Source organism: Balaenoptera ricei, chromosome 13 (genome assembly GCF_028023285.1).
Source record: "Balaenoptera ricei isolate mBalRic1 chromosome 13, mBalRic1.hap2, whole genome shotgun sequence".
Taxonomy (NCBI): domain Eukaryota; kingdom Metazoa; phylum Chordata; class Mammalia; order Artiodactyla; family Balaenopteridae; genus Balaenoptera; species Balaenoptera ricei.
The window spans coordinates 79,923,168-79,941,711 of record NC_082651.1 but is presented as its reverse complement, the minus strand read 5'-3'; the positions used below and the strand labels follow the sequence as shown (position 1 = coordinate 79,941,711).

At 39.4% G+C, this 18,544-nt stretch overlaps 1 protein-coding gene across 9 annotated transcripts in view; it reads left to right on the top strand.

Moving 5' to 3' along the window:
- CLIP4 (CAP-Gly domain containing linker protein family member 4) overlaps window positions 1-18,433 on the top strand; it is a 113,038-nt gene extending 94,605 nt beyond the window's left edge. For 5 of the 9 annotated variants that reach the window (XM_059943665.1, XM_059943664.1, XM_059943662.1 and 2 more), the window contains 2 exons: window positions 1,991-2,063; window positions 8,288-10,612. In XM_059943665.1, coding sequence (XP_059799648.1) covers window positions 1,991-2,063; window positions 8,288-8,609 — 395 coding nt within the window. In that variant the 3' untranslated portion in view covers window positions 8,610-10,612. The other 4 variants (XM_059943667.1, XM_059943668.1, XM_059943666.1 and 1 more) reach the window with 4 other exon arrangements.
- Window positions 18,434-18,544: the final 111 nt, after the last annotated feature.

The following is an 18,544-nucleotide window of genomic DNA, read 5'->3' as shown; positions in this document are numbered from 1 at the left end:
AAGAAATACTTTTCGTAAGGCTACGGCTGCTATAGACTGATTCTTCTGATGGATCTGGGCAAAGTTCATTGAAAACCTTCTGAAAAGGATTCACCATTTTAGGTGCCGTTAAGAATATTCGTGATTCATGGGAAGAGGTCAAAATATCAACATTAATGGGAGTTTGGAAGACGTTGATTCCAACCCTCATGGATGACTCTGAGGGGTTCACGACTTCGGTGGAGGAAGTACCTGCAGATGTGGTAGAAATAGCAAGAGAGCTAGAAATGGAGCCTGACGATGTGACTGAATTGCTGCAATCTCAGTAAAACTTGAACAGATGAGGTATTGCTTCTCATGGATGAACGAGGAAAGTGGTTTCTTGAGATGAAATCCACTCCTGGTGAAGATGCTGTGAAGATTGTTGAAATGACGATAAAGGATTTAGAACATTACATAAACTTAGTTGATACAGCAGTAGGCTTTGAGAGGATTGACTCCAGTTTTGAAAGAAGTTCTACCGTGGGTAAAATGCTATCAAACAGCATTGCATGCTACATCGAGAAATCATTTGTGAAAGGAAGAGTCAGTCGATGTGGCACACACTTCACTGTTGTCATGTTTTAAGAAATTGCCACAGACACCCCAGTTTTTAGCAAGCACCACCCTGATCAGTCAGGACCCTCCACCAGCAAAAAGATTGTGACACCGAAAGCTCAGATGATGGATAGCAGTTTTTAGCAATAAGGTATTTTTTAATTAAGGTATGTGCATTTTTTTTTTTTGGACATAATGCTACCGCACACTTAATAGACTACAGTATAGTGTAAACAACTTCTAGATGCACTGGGAAACCAAAAGATTTGTGACTCGTTTTGTTGAGATATTTGCTTCATTGTGGTGGTCTGGAACCAGCCCTGCAATCTCTCTGAGGTATGCCTGTGTTTACTTCTGCCAGTTGCCTAGAGGCACTGCCAACTTTAGTTCACGTTCTCTGCAATGTTGTTGTTGTCTTTATATTACACAGATAAAATGAATTTGGCTAACGATCACAAATTTTGAGGGGAGAAAATTTTGCTTTCTGTACAGTGGAGTTGACACAGCCGCTTTCCTTTGTGTTCATCTGAGTGGTGCTTCATTTTGTTTCTCATTTAACTTTACACTGAGGATGAGCTGCTTGGGACCCTCGCTTTTGTTAGGGCCCCATCCATCTTCACAGGCCCCAGCTTCTCTGGAGGGCAGTGTAGTCCTGGGGTACAAGGTGGTTAGATTGCTGTGGGGGAAACCTTTCATGGTTTCTCTTTTTGGTTTTTGGCCTCTTTGGAATTGTGCCACTTGTATGAGGTCAACAGTATTTTTTAAAAAAATTATAGTTGTTTTATACTTGTTTTATTATACTTGCTTCATTCAGGAGATTCATTCAGCACATCTGGTGTGCCATAACTGCCAGAACTGGAAATCCCATTCTTTTTTAAAAACATCTTCTAAAAAATTTACCTTTTGTGAAGTCTTTTTCTTTTTTTTTTTTTTTTGATAACTCTGTCATTTGGGGATGCCAACAATCATAAGCTCTGAAATTCATTGTTCAGAATTTTATAAATGGGGTATATTTAGTGATAGTGTTTTTTTAAACCATTTTTATCCTTTTATTTTTTTAATACGATTTATCAAGATTATAATATTTGAGAGTAAAAAGACTAAGCTTTATCAATGTATAATTTGATTCCATTCGGTTTTCAGGAAAGTTTATAATAAAAACCTCCAAAAGTAATGTCATGATCTTAACTTATTCATGTAGTGCATAGTTTGATGAGAAAGGTAAGGTAACGATCATCAAGAAATCTAAACTCCAGTTACATTCTATATGCACTTACTTTCTTTGCTTTCTGTTTCCAAAGAAACACTTGGTAAAATAGAACATCTGTAGAAGAAATGATAAAAGATAACTTTTAACAAGGACTGTGAATTTGTGATTTATTTTTCCTCATCTCACCTTAACTTTCATATTTAGGTTTTAGGAGAAGTTTCAGTACAACTTCTGCTTCTTCCCAGAAAGAGATTAACAGAAGAAATGCTTTTGCCAAGTGAGTATTAAGAAGATTTAGAAAAACACCTTTCAAGATGAACATGACAAGATTCTGTGAAGAAATAAAAGTGGGATTTTGTATCTTTTACATTGCGTGGTAGAATTTTAACACTTAGGAGAAAAGGTGTGATGAGTGGGTCAGTGAGAAGAGTTCTTCCTCCCTCCTTTGCAAGCCCAATTAAAAATGTCACCAGTGACTAAAAGTAGTATACGGAATATATTTTCAAAGAGGTTTAGTACTGTTAATAAAAGTTGGAGGAATTTACATTCTGTGTTATCATTGAATAGGGTGGACTGATTTTAAACTCTGTTTACTTGATTAGTCAGAGAATTGATTTAATATTTTGGGAAGTCCATAAAAGAAATGTCAGGCCTATTTGCATAAGGTAATCTTACTATTATTTTAAAAAAATACTCCCACTTCCTCTTGTAGAATATACTGCTCCCTTTCTCATTGTTGTTGTTTCTTTGTAGAGAGAATCTCCTTTTCTCTTTTTCATTTATATTCTATTTATAGACCTCAGACCCAGTTTACTCCCCCTATTAATTTTCTGAGACGTTTAGGAACTTTTTTACTTTTTGAGGAATATGAGGCTCTTCTAGGCTGATTAGGTTAAGGAGGTTTTTTTTTTTTTTTTTTTTTTTTAACATCTTTATTGGAGTATAATTGCTTTACAATGGTATGTTAGTTTCTACTTTATAACAAAGTGAATCAGTTATACATATACATATGTTCCTGTATCTCTTCCCTCTTGCATCTCCCTCCCTCCCACCCTCCCTATCCCACCCCTCTAGGTGGTCGCAAAGCACCGAGCTAATCTCCCTGTGCTATGCGGTTGCTTCCCACTAGCTATCTGTTTTACGTTTGGTAGTGTATATATGTCCATGCCACTCTCTCACTTTGTCACTTGTTTTGTTTTATTTAATTTTAAATCCTTCCAATTAATCTATGAACAATGCCCTGGGGGAAAAACGTCTAGCTGAGTAGGGAAGTGCACTAGTTGTGGGGCCCTAGAAGCCACTAGGAATCATAGCCCATGCAAGAGAACTTGACGATCACATGAGCAACAGGCCAGTAGTTTATATAATAATCTGGCATGAAGTTATTGGAAGGTCTGGCAAAGATCTGAGGTTTCACTTGAGAACCCTGACGGGTCCTGAGGCACTGTTACGTACTGTTTAGCAGAGTTGGGTGGGTTTGGTTTTTGTTTTTTCCCCTTCCTCAAAACCTCTGCCAATTCTGAGATTTTAAAATTGGTCTCCTCACTTGAGTAGCTGAAAGAGTTTAAGGGCAATAACTTTATGCTCCAGTTTATTGAATATATTCAAGAGTTCTTAGGCAGAATGGAAGAAATTACTAAGAAGAGGCAAGCAGGATATAAAGGATTTTGAAGGGGGAAAGGTATCAAAATCAGTGTCAAGATGTTGGTGAGTGGAAGAACATGATACAGAGAAGTGCGGGAAGGAGAGAGAAATCTGAACCGTGAGAATTATACAGCAGGTATGGATATGTACGGGATGATCTGTTGACATGAGAAGGAAATATCAGTACTTCTGTTGGTTTTCTTTGAAAATAAAAATAAATGAAGCTTTACTGATACTTCTACAGATTGACTCTAGTACCTGTTTAAAAAAAAATAAACATACTCTTATTGAGGATATATAATCAATTTAGAACTTATTTATTTATCTTTTACTTAAACACTATGTGACCAGATGTTTGGTGATCAGTGTTATAAGAAACAAAAGAAAGACTTTAGGTGTTTAGACTTTAGGTCCTAGGAAACCTGTCCCTGATCTCAGGGGTAAGAAACATTGTAGTGATTGGATGACCTTCTGCTGAAGTGACAGAGTTGATTGCATATTGTGCTGTTTTTAATCTGGAAGCATGATGTATTCTGAAGAATGTGGGTTAAAAAAATGAGTTTATTGACATTTATCAGACCCTGTGCCATTTTCTTGTCTATTTGTATGGAAATAAAAGATACTTCCAGAAGAAACATGGAAAATATAGTCAGAGATGATGAAAATCCCTGGGTAAGAAACTGGAAGGAACTGGGGCAAAGGGCATGTTTGCAAAAGAGGGCTGAGGAAAGGGAAGCAGCAGCCGGCTGCGCCGTTTTTGAGAAAGAGCAGATGTGCTTCTCCAGTTGGCTTATTGGGGTGGTGGTGATGAACACCTTCGTTCAGAGGAAAAAATGATGGAGGGGGTGTTGGAAGCAATTCTTCTGTCTTCAGAATTCTTAGTATATCTAATACCAAGCATGGGGGTAATAAACACGGGGAGCTTGAGATGTTAGCATAGGTGTCACTGCCACCTGGTAGGCACAGGCATCCTCTCTGACACCGTCTGCATCCAGCCTGGGATCTGTAGCTCACCTGTCGCTACATCTCATCTCCATCATTACCAACTTAGCTTCTCCCCGTGTTTTCAGAGTGCATCTCCTGAGAGTCTCCATTGGGTCCTCTCTGTGGAACCTAGCCTGTCCACATGATGTATTTGGCCAGCTCAAATTTGAATGTCTTTGGGTAGAACTCATATAACCCAGTTGGCTGCAGGTTCCATCATTTCACGTCACATGTTCTCATTTTCTGCCTGTCCCGTAAAGCTTTTGAATTCTCAAATGCGGAATGAAGTCCAGATTCATTGGCATAGCATGTACAGGCCTGCCTGTTTCTCTGGACTTATCTCTCATGGTAAAATCCTCACAAGTGACAATTTGCTAAACTCTCTGCGCTGTTCAAAAAAAATTTTTTTTAAGTTATACATAATATATTTTGCTCCCATGACTATGTCTGCTTCCCTTTTCTGTCTGCTCATCTGTCAGATTTGCTCAAGTGTCGCTTCCTCACTGAAGTGTCTTCCCTGGGACCTTGAGTGAGGATAGATTTCTCCCTCTTTTGTGCCCCTTCTGCTTTGCACACGTCTTTATTGCAGGATCTGTAAGGTTTTACAGATTACTATGCACAAGTTCCTGGAACCTAGCTCTGGACTGCCGTTTCATAGGTGATCCGTTAATGTTTTTCAATGAGTAAGCAACGCTCTCAAATGTAGTGTAATTTATAAATTTCTCACTTCCCTGGGCTTTTAGAGCTTTGACATAACTTGAATCAAATCATTCTTATTGAAATGTTAAATCTTTACCCAAACTATTAAGTTTTGGCTTGGATATCGAGTTCATTTATTACTTATTTCTTTCTTTAAAATTTTTTTGATTATGAAAGATTGGACAAAATTTGAAAAAATTACAATAAACTAAATGCAGATAAAGATCATCTGTAATTTTATCACCTAGATGAGATTATCACTGTTAGCATTTTGTCATATACTTCTCCAACTTTTTTCTAATGCATGTATCTGAATTTTTAAGCAGAGTTGGACAAACCATACTCTATATACTCTGAAAGATTTTGCCCTTAACATATCCCATAATAAGAATTTTATTATTATTCTTTAATAAATTTACGCAGTGTGACTTTCGCAGTGTTTTTAAAGACTGTGCTGTGCTGTGATATGAAACATTTTTATGGCATGATAATATGTGAAAAAAAAATATTAACTAATAGTAAATGCCATACTTTTTAAACGCATGTCCATCTCCCTCCCTCCCCACCCATGTATGTCTGTGTGTGTGTTCAGATGAATAGCTTTATTTTTTTCTAGTTCTTTCTCTTTTTTAATTTATGCATTTAACTCTTTAATCTCTTGGGGATTTTTAAAATATATAGTGTGTGGTAAGAATCATACTCTTTTCCAAATAAATGACCGAGTTTTACAGCATTCCTAATTAGAATGTTCACTCCTTTCCCACTGATTTGAAGTTTTACTTCTTATCACATATGGAATAATTACATGTATTTTTCTAAAATATCTTCTCTGTGTCATTTAAAAGTACATTATTATGCCAGGGCCACATTGTTTTTGGTTTTTTTAAATTTATTTCTTGGCTGCGTTGGATCTTTGCTGCTGCATGCAGGCTTTCTCTAGTTGTGGCAAGTGGGGGCTACTGTTCGTTGCGGTGCATGGGCTTCCCTTTGCGGTGGCTTCTCTTATTGAGGAGCATGGGCTCTAGGCATGCGGGCTTCAGTAGTTGTGGCACGCAGGTTCAGTAGTTGTGGCTCACGGGCTCTAGAGCGCAGGGTCAGCAGTTGTGGTGCACGGGCCTAGTTGCTCCGCGGCATGTGGGATCTTCCCGGACCAGGGATCAAACCCGTGTCCCCTGCATTGGCAGGCAGATTCTTAACCACTGCGCCACCAGGGAAGTCCCCACGTTGTTTTAATTATTGTAATTTTATAATTTAACATAATGGCAATGTAAATTTTGCCGTATTATTATTTTCCAACCTTTTCTTAATTATTAATACCCATTGCGGTTGTGAGCAAGAGCCTGGCCTTTGTGCTTGACAACCTTGGATCTGAACCCCAGCTCTCCTCTTTACCATCTCTCTGACCTTAGGCAAATAGCTTGATTTTTCTTAGCCTCAAATTCCTCACTGGTTTGGGTGAGGTTGGATGAGATAATATATGTGAAGTGTTTGGCACATAGTAAGTGCTCAGGAAATGATAGATACTGTCATTATGTGAAATTCAGAGTAATTTCATCAGGTTGCAAAAAAAATATCATTTTGGGGAGGATTCATATATATATATATGTTTCTATCCAGGAACAAAGCTTTTTCATTTTTCTTTTGTATATTCTTCAGTAAAGATTTATACTTTTCTTACAGGTATTATGTATTTCTTTGTTAACTTTGTATTTGTGCATTTGACGTGGTAAATAATATTTTTTTCCATTACATTTTATTTTATTTTATTTTTTTAAGATTTTATTTACTTATTTATTTATTTATTTATGGCTGTGTTGGGTCTTCGTCTCTGTGCGAGGGCTTTCTCTAGTTGCGGCAAGTGGGGGCCACTCTTCATTGCGGTGCGCGGGCCTCTCACTATCGTGGCCTCTCTTGTTGCGGAGCACAGGCTCCAGACGCGCAGGCTCAGTAGTTGTGGCTCACGGGCCTAGTCGCTCCGCGGCATGTGGGATCTTCCCAGACCAGGGCTCGAACCCGTGTCCCCTGCATTGGCAGGCAGATTCTCAACCACTGCGCCACCACGGAAGCCCCCATTACATTTTATAACTAGGATTTATCAGATGTGGCATAGGACAGGCTTTGGACCCCAGTTTTCCTACCCATAAAATTAGAGTGCTCTTCCTTTCTCCAGGGTCGTTAATAGGAAGAAATGAGACACGGTGTGTGGTAGTGTATTTAAAAATACGGAGAGTGAAATAAAATAGAAAACAAGCAGGACGCAGACTCTGCTCACAGTCAGGCTCCCTGCGGTTTTGGTAACAGGTTCCGAGGTGTCTCTGCTGTGGGGCTGGGGGAAGGGTTTCTCTTGGAGGAGAGGTGGCGTGGACGGCGGGTTGAAGGCTCCACTGGTGGTGGTTTCTGGATGACTCTTTTGGGAGGTCTCAGGTCATAGGACAAGCTCCTGGGCATGTTCCTGTTTTGGGCAGAGTTGGCTACTTCCCGGGGACAGTGGAGGAAGCCCTGGGCAGTATCGGCATGAGGCCTTGGACGGGTTCCACGTGTGGGTGCCCAGTAGTTGTGTCATCAGGTCAGGTTTGTGGCGGGTGCTAGGAGGCAGTGCCTTGTAAGTAATGTTTTGTTGTAGAGAAAAGGGGAGGGATCCTGCTCCAGGCAACTAAGATCCTTCCTAATGTTAGTGGCAGGGAGAGTGGCAAACCCTTAAATGTAACTGGAGTTCATTCATGGAAGGTGTGTGTGTGTGTGTGTGTGTGTGTGTATGTGTGTGTGTGTAGTTTCTAAAGTTGTGGACTAACAGTTTTTAAAAATGGTTTTCATGTAAAGGAATATTTGAAAGGTGAGCAAAATGTAATTTTATTTACCATAGTCAAAATACTAGGTTCTTTTCTTTTTGCTTTGTCAAATAGGTATAGGCGTATACTGTTTTACCGAGGGCATGTGCATATATAAATTGCTAGTGAAATCTTAAATCCAGATTAGGGTAGTGTTCAAATAGCCAGAAGAGAAAAACGTTTTAATGTTAAAGAAAAGTATATCCTAATATTGCTATTTAGAGTAAGAAAGATAAAGTATGCCCTTTGGTGAATGACTTGCGAACCTGGCTGTGGAAACGAATACGGTGAATTGCATCACGTGGCTTTCGTGCGTAAGAGTTTCTCTGGCGTTCCCTCTGCGCAGGTCGAAGCCCGCTCTGCGCCGCAGCTGGAGCGGCAGCACCACGGCCGGCGGCCTGGAGGGGAGCGTGCGGCTGCGCGAGGGCTCCCAGGTCCTCCTCACCAGCTCCAGCGAGATGGGCACCGTTAGGTACGTGGGCCCCACTGACTTTGCCTCAGGGATCTGGCTTGGACTGGAGCTTCGAAGCGCCAAGGGAAAGAATGATGGGGCAGTGGGAGACAAACGCTACTTCTCCTGCAGGCCAAACCATGGGGTCCTAGTGAGGCCCAGCAGAGTGACCTACCGGGGGATAAACGGGTCAAAGCTTGTGGATGAGAATTGCTGAGTTAAACTTCTACAGTATTAAATGAGCTCACACACACACACACACACACACACACACATATAATGTAAAATAAAGAGTCCATGGCAAATGGTTTACTTTATTTAGCTTTCAGCCGTTATTTAAAATTTGAAAATAGAGCTATCTTCATGAAAATCATTATAACAATTCAGAGACTCCTTTAAAAAGCTAGAAATACGAACTGTGGGAATCATGGTTCTCTTAAAACAATCTCAAAATAAGCCTTTTTTTTTTTTTTTTTTTTTAAAGATTTAAAGCTTTAGACCCAAGAGAATTCTGAGACTTGGGAAAAAATGTGCCATTAAGTAACTGACTGACGTTGCTTACTCTGTCTCATTTTTGCACAGAATAGTGGGTTTTCCATATGCCATAATTGTGAAGGTTTTCACTAGCCTTGGTTAACCTAAGACGTTCACATGACCTTTTTCTGTCAAGTATTTTCGGAGTTTTTATTTCTTTCTCTACTAATAAGGACGGTAAGAGAATAATAGCTGTGTGGCTAGGTATTTTTCATGTCTTTGGGTCAAGTTATTTGCCCTTCCAGGAATGCCCTCACCTACAGATACGTTAGAACTGTAGGTAAGGCATTCCTGGAAGGGGCTCTGCAGCTCAGCCTCGTGCCCGCTGCCAGGTTCTAAAGCCGCTCTTCCTCCCCTGGGGTCACGAGCTAGCTGGTTACCAGAGCTACAACTAGAACGTGGGTTTCCTGACCTGTGGCTCGGGCTCTTTCCGCTGTACAAAGCATGTCATCTCAGATCTTTCTTCTGTGTTAGTGACTGCCTCATCTGGAGGAACCACAAAAACCCATGATTAGGTTTATGAATTCAAGTCACAATTAGAATTTTTTGCACGTGCTTAATTAACTTCCTTATGGGACATATCTATAAAACACACACATATGAAGCACTTTTAAAATAAAACATGATGCACTTTCCTCTTTGTGGAGAATTTGCCATCATTTCCTCCAGGGATATGAAAAACATTAAAAAAATTATATTTATGACAAGAGAGCAAATTAAGATATGTTAAGAAGAATGTAGTAGCTATTCATTTAAATGTTTATGGTTTCTTGATTTTTTGTGTTATTATTCATAAAACTGGTGTTGCGTTTGCTGTTGTTGCTGTTTTTATATTTTCAATTGTTGCAGAATTCAGCCTGTTATAAAGCTGCAGAACTATATCATGTTTTTATTTTCCTTTGGAGCACATGTTTAACAAACTAAGCTTCATAATAGAGTGATGTAATAATGCAGAACATTTGTGTTGTGGATATGTATTGAAGTTTGTCCCGTATGTATAAAGATATATCTTTTATTGTAGATATTTAGACTCTAAACTACCATGGAAATATTGGAACAGTTTGCTTTATAAGATAAAAAGCATCCTTCAAAATGGAGCTTGCTTTGTGCTTTAGAAATAATACATTGAACTATTTTGCAATATACTATTTAAAATCTAAATTCTCTTGCTTTGCTGCCTTTTTAAAAAGGTGTGAAATTTCAAATATTGCTAGAGCTATTTTCCTGAAATACATTTGCAAAATAAGGCTGCTTTGTAATCAAGGAATATTTTTGATTGAAGAAAGTGACTGTACTGTGATTCAAAAGTAAACTTATTTTATTATATAGTTTATTTCTTAAAAACTCTATTTATACCTTACCGTGAAATCCATGACTACACTGAACTTGGTGGTCCATAATTCTTCCTGTTAAATATAAAACCCTGTAAGTTAGTAACAGTAATGCCAACACTGAATTTATTTTGAGGTCAGAGAACCAATTGTTCTCATATTTAGATTAGGATTACTGAATCCATGTAATGTGTATGTTTTACATATACTATACGTAAAAATTAGGTGTTTTCATTTGTGTTTTGCTTATGTCATTCAAAGTTCATGTCTTGAGCATTAATAAAAAGGGAAGCTGTTCTGGTTTGGAGTGGCATGTTGTCACTGACCCTGCCTGCAGCTCTCCTTTTCTCAGGTACTCAGAGTGTATATGCTTTGTAGTTCACTTTTTTTCTTCTTACAGTAATGACTTGGATTTGTCCCATCGTTACCCTATAGCAGTGGTCTCCATCCTTTTTGGCACCAGGGACCGGTTTCGTGGAAGACAATTTTTCCACGGACCGGCGTGGGGGGATGGTTTCGGGATGATTCAAGCACATTACATTTATTGTGCACTTTATTTCTATTATTATTACATTGTAATATATAATGAAATAATTATACAACTCACTGTAATATAGAATCAGTGGGAGCCCTGAGCTTGTTTTCACTTGCCACTCGCTGATAGGGTTTTGATACGAGTCTGCAAGCAGTTGATCTATTATGGTCTCTGGGCAGTCAAACCTCTCTGCTAATGATAATCTGTATTTGCAGCCGCTGCCCAGCGCTAGCATCACCGCCTCAGCTCCACCTCAGATCATCAGGCATTAGATTCGCATAAGGAGCAAGCAACCTAGATCCCTCGCATGCACAGTTCACAGTAGGGTTCGCGCTCCTATAAGAATCTAATGCCGCAGCTGATCTGACAGGAGGCGGAGCTCAGGCAGTAATGTGAGCGATGGGGAGTGGCTGTAAATACAGATGAAGCTTTGCTCGCTGGCCCGCCGCTCACCTCCTACTGTGCGGCCCAAGGGCTGGGGACCCTTGTCCTATAGAGAGTCTTAAAAAGTACCATGCTTCTACTCAGCAAATAAAGTTATGTTTTTAGCTACTCTCCAATTATATTGTTTTGATGGAAGAGAGCCATTTAAGAAGAGAATGTATTTCTGTGGTTTTCTAAAATTGCTTAATTATCTTTTATACCAGTGGGATTTCATGTGTTTATTTAGGGTAGGATAGAAAACCTTGAGTTTATAGATTTTAAAATATATATAAATAAGTATCTACATTCTACTAAAAGGCTTTGTTTCTATATTTTAAGGTAATTTGATGGGAGTATTTTTTAAGTGCTTAAAAGTGTTGAGATACAGACGTTTGTGGAATCTGAGCTGAGGCATTGTAATCTTGGTGAGTCCCTTGCACTGTCCTCTCCCGAACTCCTTATCCACTCTCATGTGTTATTTTTCTCCTTAGCATTTACCACCCTTGGTCATGCTACAACTTTTTGCTCATTACTTGTCCTGTTCCCTCACTGGATTGAGGGATGGGTTTTGACTGTTTTGTTCATCATTTCATCCCTAACACCTGGAATAACACTTGGCACCTACTACATGCTCGGGAAACGTTTGTTAAATGAACAGAGGCAGTGGAGGCTGTTGATGGTTTAAAGTAGAGGTGTTGTCTCGCCAGCTTCAGCCAGGTGGGCTTGAGAGACCAGGCCGTGGGATGCGTAAATTTTGCTGGGTAGGGGAGGACAAAGGACAAGAAAGGTTTGAGTCATGGTAGCCCAACTTTACCCCAAAATAGTGACATGAAGGAGATAGAAGGATATTGGGTGTCAGGGGTAGAAAAGGGGGCAGGAAAGACACAGTGGGGTCACCTAACTGCCTATCTATTGTCCCTGGGGCTGGTTTTGAATTTCTGTTGTGATATGATGATAACTTAAGGAACACAGTAACGTGTGGTCTAACACAGAGAGGATGAACTGGATCTCACCCAGGTGTGCACAGCATTGGTTTCCGGTGCCAAGCATTTTTATTTCAGAGTTTTATTTTGGACCTGCCTATTTAGACTATGTGATAATCTTATTTAAGCCACGTTGACTGAGGCTAGAGACCTAATGTGTTAGGAATCATTCTTAGTTAAGAAATAGATCTAGTAATTTTTAACCGTTCACTGGATATTTGTTACCTAAATGATTGACTCAGAGACATAATATGTATCACCACATGGCAAGCAAGTAGGAGAATTTATTTTTTATTTTTCTTCATGCCCTTTGCTTCACTACACTTATCTGTAATACAAACACAGTAGTTAATACAAAACTCACATCACATATATTTTTAGTAATTGTTTAGTAATATCCCTTGGTACATAGGCCCTTATTTACAAACAATGTCACATAAGCTGCTTGAATATACAACAGACATTCTTAGTGGAGCTTGTGTGTGGGCTGAACAAGTTAAGTAGGTCGTGTTAAGATTTTCTTACCAGCAGAGTATGATGCCTTTGCATAGGCAAAAAGAATTTTTTCTAGCAAAATTTTTGCCAATACTCCTTTTTACAGAAGGGAAAAAGAAGTTTATGGGGAGGAATTAGGGTAGATGGGCACATGTTACTGACAACAATATATTTTCATTATGCGTGGTAGAAATGAAACTTCTTTTCTGCTTGTAGCCTTTTCCCTTGACGAGAAAGGCACCAAGCGGTGTGGGAACCTTTTTCCTCTTGTCCCTTTAGAATATCTTATGACAAATAGAATTTTCACGATAAAGCAGCAGCAGGTCTCATCATTTTTCAGTTCAAATAGGGAAGTGTGGTCGTGGTGCTGCAGAGGGGCAGTAAGTTCTGAGTTATGTTAGTAAAGATACTCTAGGTGTTTAAATTGAGACTATTAGCTTAAAGCATAACCTGTCCCTAGTGATCACTGCTGTCATTTGACAAATGATCATAAATATGGTTTTAATTTCAGCTCTAAAATCCTAAATGAACCCAGATGTCAAGTTTGTTGCTCCTGTAGATAAACGCAGGTCCTTACACTCAGGCACACCTTGTATGCCTCTTTGTCCTCGGAGGAACTGGTCTTAGGATTGGATATTTAGTCGGAGTTGTTTGAATTGGATAAATGAAATTAAATAGGGAGTATCAGGAAGCTACTTGTGCTGAACTAAATTTGAATTTTAAGCATTCCTAAAGTTTAGGAAGTTTAAATATCCAGATGCTGTGTTCTCCTTGACCTGTGTTGATCTCATAGAGGTTAAGTTCTTTCAACTCCAGCCTGATAGAGGTGTTACTCAGAGTACCCTTACCTTCTTGAAGACTGGACTGTTTTTCACATAACAAATCAAATTAGACTGACATGGAAATGAATCATGTTAAAATTACATGCACAGCTTCAAGCCATTCTTTTTATTCTTTCTCTAATATGACTTCCAAGATTCAGCTTAAATCTCAGTCAACAGTGTTGATGATATTGGCTGTCCCTGACAGTTCTTGTTATGAAGAATAGGTGTTACTATGCAATATCTTTGGGAAAAGTATCCTAAAATGGATTTTAAAATGAATTTTAATCATCATAAAAGTCCCAATTGATGGCAGGGGAAAGTGGATTTTGTATTATACACAATAGAGAAGAGGATTAAAGTGAAAATTTTCAGTCTCCTTTATTGAACCTGCCAGTAAAAATGGATTTCTAGTAAGAATTCCAGTAGATTATATGTGTCAGTTAAAAATGTTGTAATTTTTCTCAAGCGATCTTTTCCCTTTCTTGAAGGGACTAGGGCTTAGGGAAGTAAGAAATAGCATGAGATTTCTTGAGGTCTCACTTCACACTCCTTGATGTGTGACAGAGGAAAATTCAGTGTCATGTTCTGCTTTAGTTTCTTTTATAAAACATCACCGGCTGCTTACTGGTACATACATGAGGAAAAAGAATTCGTCCTTAATCTTACTTTACTTCTTACTGAGAACTGTGAAATACCACATAAATATTATTTTGAAATAATGCAAAAATATTTAAATTGGTTTTTTTCCCCTCAAGTATTAGATGCACTAAAATGTAGACAGTTGCCTGCAGTGGTCACAATCTTCTCTTTTGGTCTTTTGGTGGGGCATTTGAGTTGGCTATCTTTTGGGGATTCCCTACTACTAGATCCACTATAACACTATATAATTCGGAACAGGTTTCCAAAAATTGCCCTCCAGTGGCAGTGGGTGTCTCCACAAACCCGAAAAGAGGGATTCTCTCCAATCCAATGGTGACTGGGAGAGAAGACTCCTGTTATTAGCGAATTCCTCGTCATAATGGTTCCATGATGCTTGTTCAGAGATGCCTGACTCCACAGACACTGCCTGGTCGTGAACGTGTGGCTTATCCTGGGCTTTGTTACTCTGGGAATGAGCACTGACAGCAAGCGCATCAGATCTGTCATCGAGTATTAGGTGTGGTAACAGATAACCTTCAAGTGATAAGTTGCATGATTTTACTTTGCTAATAAGATTGCCACTGTAGCAAATGTAATAAAAGAGAAGTAAGTGGTGCCATGGTGAGCGTGAAGGTCATTAAACAGACATGATTCTCATAGTCCTGTGTCAGCTTTGCTTCTTTCAGGAAACCACCCCAGATAGCAACCTCATTTTGCTATGTTAATGATTTTGTGATTTGTTAAAGAGATCTTTGAATAGAACAATAAACAGAGAACTGATGCTAAACTTCTTTCTGGTCTGCTTTTGTATAAAGATTAAATATAATTTGGCTCACTGGGATTGTGCACTGAATTAATTGGCTTTGGCTCTGAATGAATTAAGGGTCTCTCACACACACATGCACGTGCGCACGCACACACCAGTCATGTCCTACCAACTGTGGGCCAGATGTTGGGATTTACCTTACACAGAGGTGAAGTCTTACAGAATCATAGACTTCAGAATCAAAGGAAGGGGGCCTCTGAGACCAAACTGCTCATGTTTTTAAATGAGAAAGTGAGAGTTTAACTTGCTTGGGTCATGTAGGTAATTGCTGTCTAATACCTACGCCCTTAACTCCTGCTCAGTCTGCCTGCTGTTTCTCAAATAATTGACGAATGCTAAACCATGCAGAATATTATAACCATCTGAGGTTTTAACAGTCCGATAGTCATCTATACTGGCAAATAACCTCTCAAGATGTAAACGCTCTAGGGAGCGTTAATATACTAGTTGCTAAGGCTTAGTGAGTTCATTTAGTAAGACTGCCTTTCAGCTAACATCGGCTGAAAAACACCTACCCAGCGAGCCTTTTAGTGATGGCGGGATAACTAATTGTGAGCAATTGCTTTCAAGGAGGCAGTAGGCCTTAGCAGATGAACGGAGTGGGGCAACCGCTGGAGCACGTGTCAAGCGGAAGGAGCTGAGGAGTGGACAGCGGTCGGCACTGCAGGCAGACCCGGTACCTGCGGTTTTCCTACCCTGGTGGTGCCGTCTTTACATGGAAGGGTTACACGCTTGTTTACGTTTACTGAACAGCCGAAGCGGGGAGAGTCATCGCTCTGGTGCTGTGGTTCGAGTCCGTGTTCCTCCCTGCCCCCAACTCCATGCCGTAGTCTTTTGTTGCACTGAGCTTTTCAAATGTTTCAAAGCTGTTAAGCTAGGGCTAAAAATAGCTTTGTACTTGAGTGGTGCATTAAAACTTAAACACACCTACTCAGGATACCAAATCAAAACAGAATCTTAATAGAAGCCTTACCAGTTGTTCTTGATAATTATCTTTTATTTTAGGGCATCTTGTGGAGGATTATGGGAATGCTGGTTTCTGTTTTGTATGTTCACACAACAGCATAGGGAACCATCTGCTGCAATGAAATTAGCAAAGTCAAGTTGTATGTTCTTTGGGGACCCATTTAAAAAGTCATTAGCTAAAGACAGATTGACAACACACTTCATACATTTTATGAATTTTGTCATAGGAAGTCTGTTATTCAGAGTAGTCTAAATTCATAATCATCATGTTTTAGGTCTACAAAGCTCATATGAATTTTAGTCCTACTATTACTGGAGAAAAATCTAGCAAAATAGCCTGATCCCTTAGAATTTCTTAGTGGTGTGCCCTGGGAATTTGGATGTAAAAGCCTCATATTTTATGGACTAAAGTTAATCTGTGGTTACATAATATCTTACAGCTGTAGAGTTTACCAAGCACTATATAGAGAGGCCAGAAATTTTTTAAAAAGAATTCATCAAATGGGTTAAATAGCTTCCTTTGATGCTTATTTTTTAACACTAAGTGTGGTAGAGAGTCTTTACATTCTTCTTTTGCCCTGAAAGGACTTGGTTCTGGTAGGGTTCTTGCTACTGTCATTAAACAAGTGACAGGCAAAGCCAGCGTGGCACAGAAGGGGAGCCGGGAGGGCCAGACGGGAGTGGTGGGGAGGGCAGGTGAGTAGAGACACACGCTGACTGTTGAAATTCTCCCCACACCCAACCCAAATCACTTGGGAATTCAAGAGGTATGAGAGGGATTGCTTGTGCTTTCACACAATTTATAATCTTCCTGAGGGGCAGTGAGAAAGGGACGTTATTATCCTCATTTTGTACAATATATGGAGACACTGAGGTATAGACAGGTCTGATAACCCAGGGAGAGCCAGGACTCACATCCTAACGGGCTAGAGTATCTGGTCTTTCAACTACTAAGTATACCTTACTCTTTCTAAAACATAAAGTTCATTCCTGCTATGTTGATTTGCTATAATTTTGAGGTGCCACATATTGGCACTGGTCATTCCTCACAAATTGCTGATTTCCCAATGGAATGATTGTGAACTTCTGATGAGCTTCTTTATAGACATGGAATAAGAATAATTATACTAGCTTATGATTTAATTAACATAACATCTACAGACTTTTAATTGTGCCTGTTCATGTTCTAGGTGGAACTTTGCATCATAATTAATAAATATGTGAGTCCACAGCATATGTACAAATTGCTGGAGCCACATGGCTGGAGCAATATTGAGTGTACAACAGTCCAGGTTAATACGGTGCCAATACATGGGCTTGCAGCGAGTTAAATAAAACATCTTGAGGACGTCATATCTCAGTGTGGAGTTGTTTATTTTCCATGTATACAAGCTTTTAAGATTGGACTATCATTTACATGAAAATTGATACCAATAAAGATGATTAGAGAGAATCAACAAATCAATCTCAGTGGTAGTAAGGCACAACCTGAAAATGTAATGGATCTGTAGTTTTCAAGAAGAGAAGGGGATAAGATTTTTTTCCTTGTTAATGAAAGAGTTGGCTATTTAACCACATAACATGCTCCCTGTTTCACTGGTTACTGGTGTTACAAATATAAAATGAAATTGTTCTTCTCAGTTTTGACAGCTTCTCTGTCATCCTTTTAGGAGAGTGTTTTTCAAAGTGTGATTCTTGGACCCCTTCAGGTGGTTTACAAATTAGACTAATGTTTATATAATTAGACTTTACTTTGCACCGGGCATGAGCTAAAACTTCATTGATACAGGTATTTAGAGATGAGTTCATTGATGTTTCATCTTCACGTGTGTCTGATGCAAATATTTTTGGCAGTTAAAGGAAAAGTGGTGTCCAGGGTATCAGTGCTTCTAGAGATGTGCAGAACTACTGACTAGGGCAAGGCTCTGCCATAGGAGGAATCAACACTCACTGGTCTAGTGTTGGCTTAGAACAGAATGGCTTTCCCACATCCAGAGTGAGACTTTTGATGTAGGTGAAATTAAGAAGGTAGGAGAAAAGGTAGATGAACACTGTCCTTTTGCTTGGGAATGCTTAGTGCCTAACAAGTGATAAAAAATGCTTTCTTCCCAAAGTGATGTTTTGGCACAGCTACCACCAGAAAAGAAACTGGGTAAGAGAACGAAGGGGAGCAGAAAGAAAGAATGAGATGAAAACTTACTGATAAAGCATCACTGCATATGTACATGTGTAAGGTTTAACAGATTCCCAACTCCTTTGCGTGGAGATAAATTTCATCTGCGAAAACCAAGTTCAGAACTCCCATTGTAATATGTCACTGCCAACCTCAGCACTCCAAGTGTTCCTTAGTTCCTTTACTCATTGCCACCCAGAGAAAAAATTCTGTTTTACCCTGTATTTGACAGGTATACAGATTATGCTATGTGTATTTCAGCAAATTTGTGTTTCCGTGTATGCTAGGATCACATGATAAAGGGAGCGAAAACTCAGGTGAAGCCCGAGGAAGGAAGGATAGATCCTGCATTAGTACCTCTTCTTAGGACCGCCGGAGGGCCTGCTACTCCAATGATCCACCACTAGGAGTAGAAACTTCAAC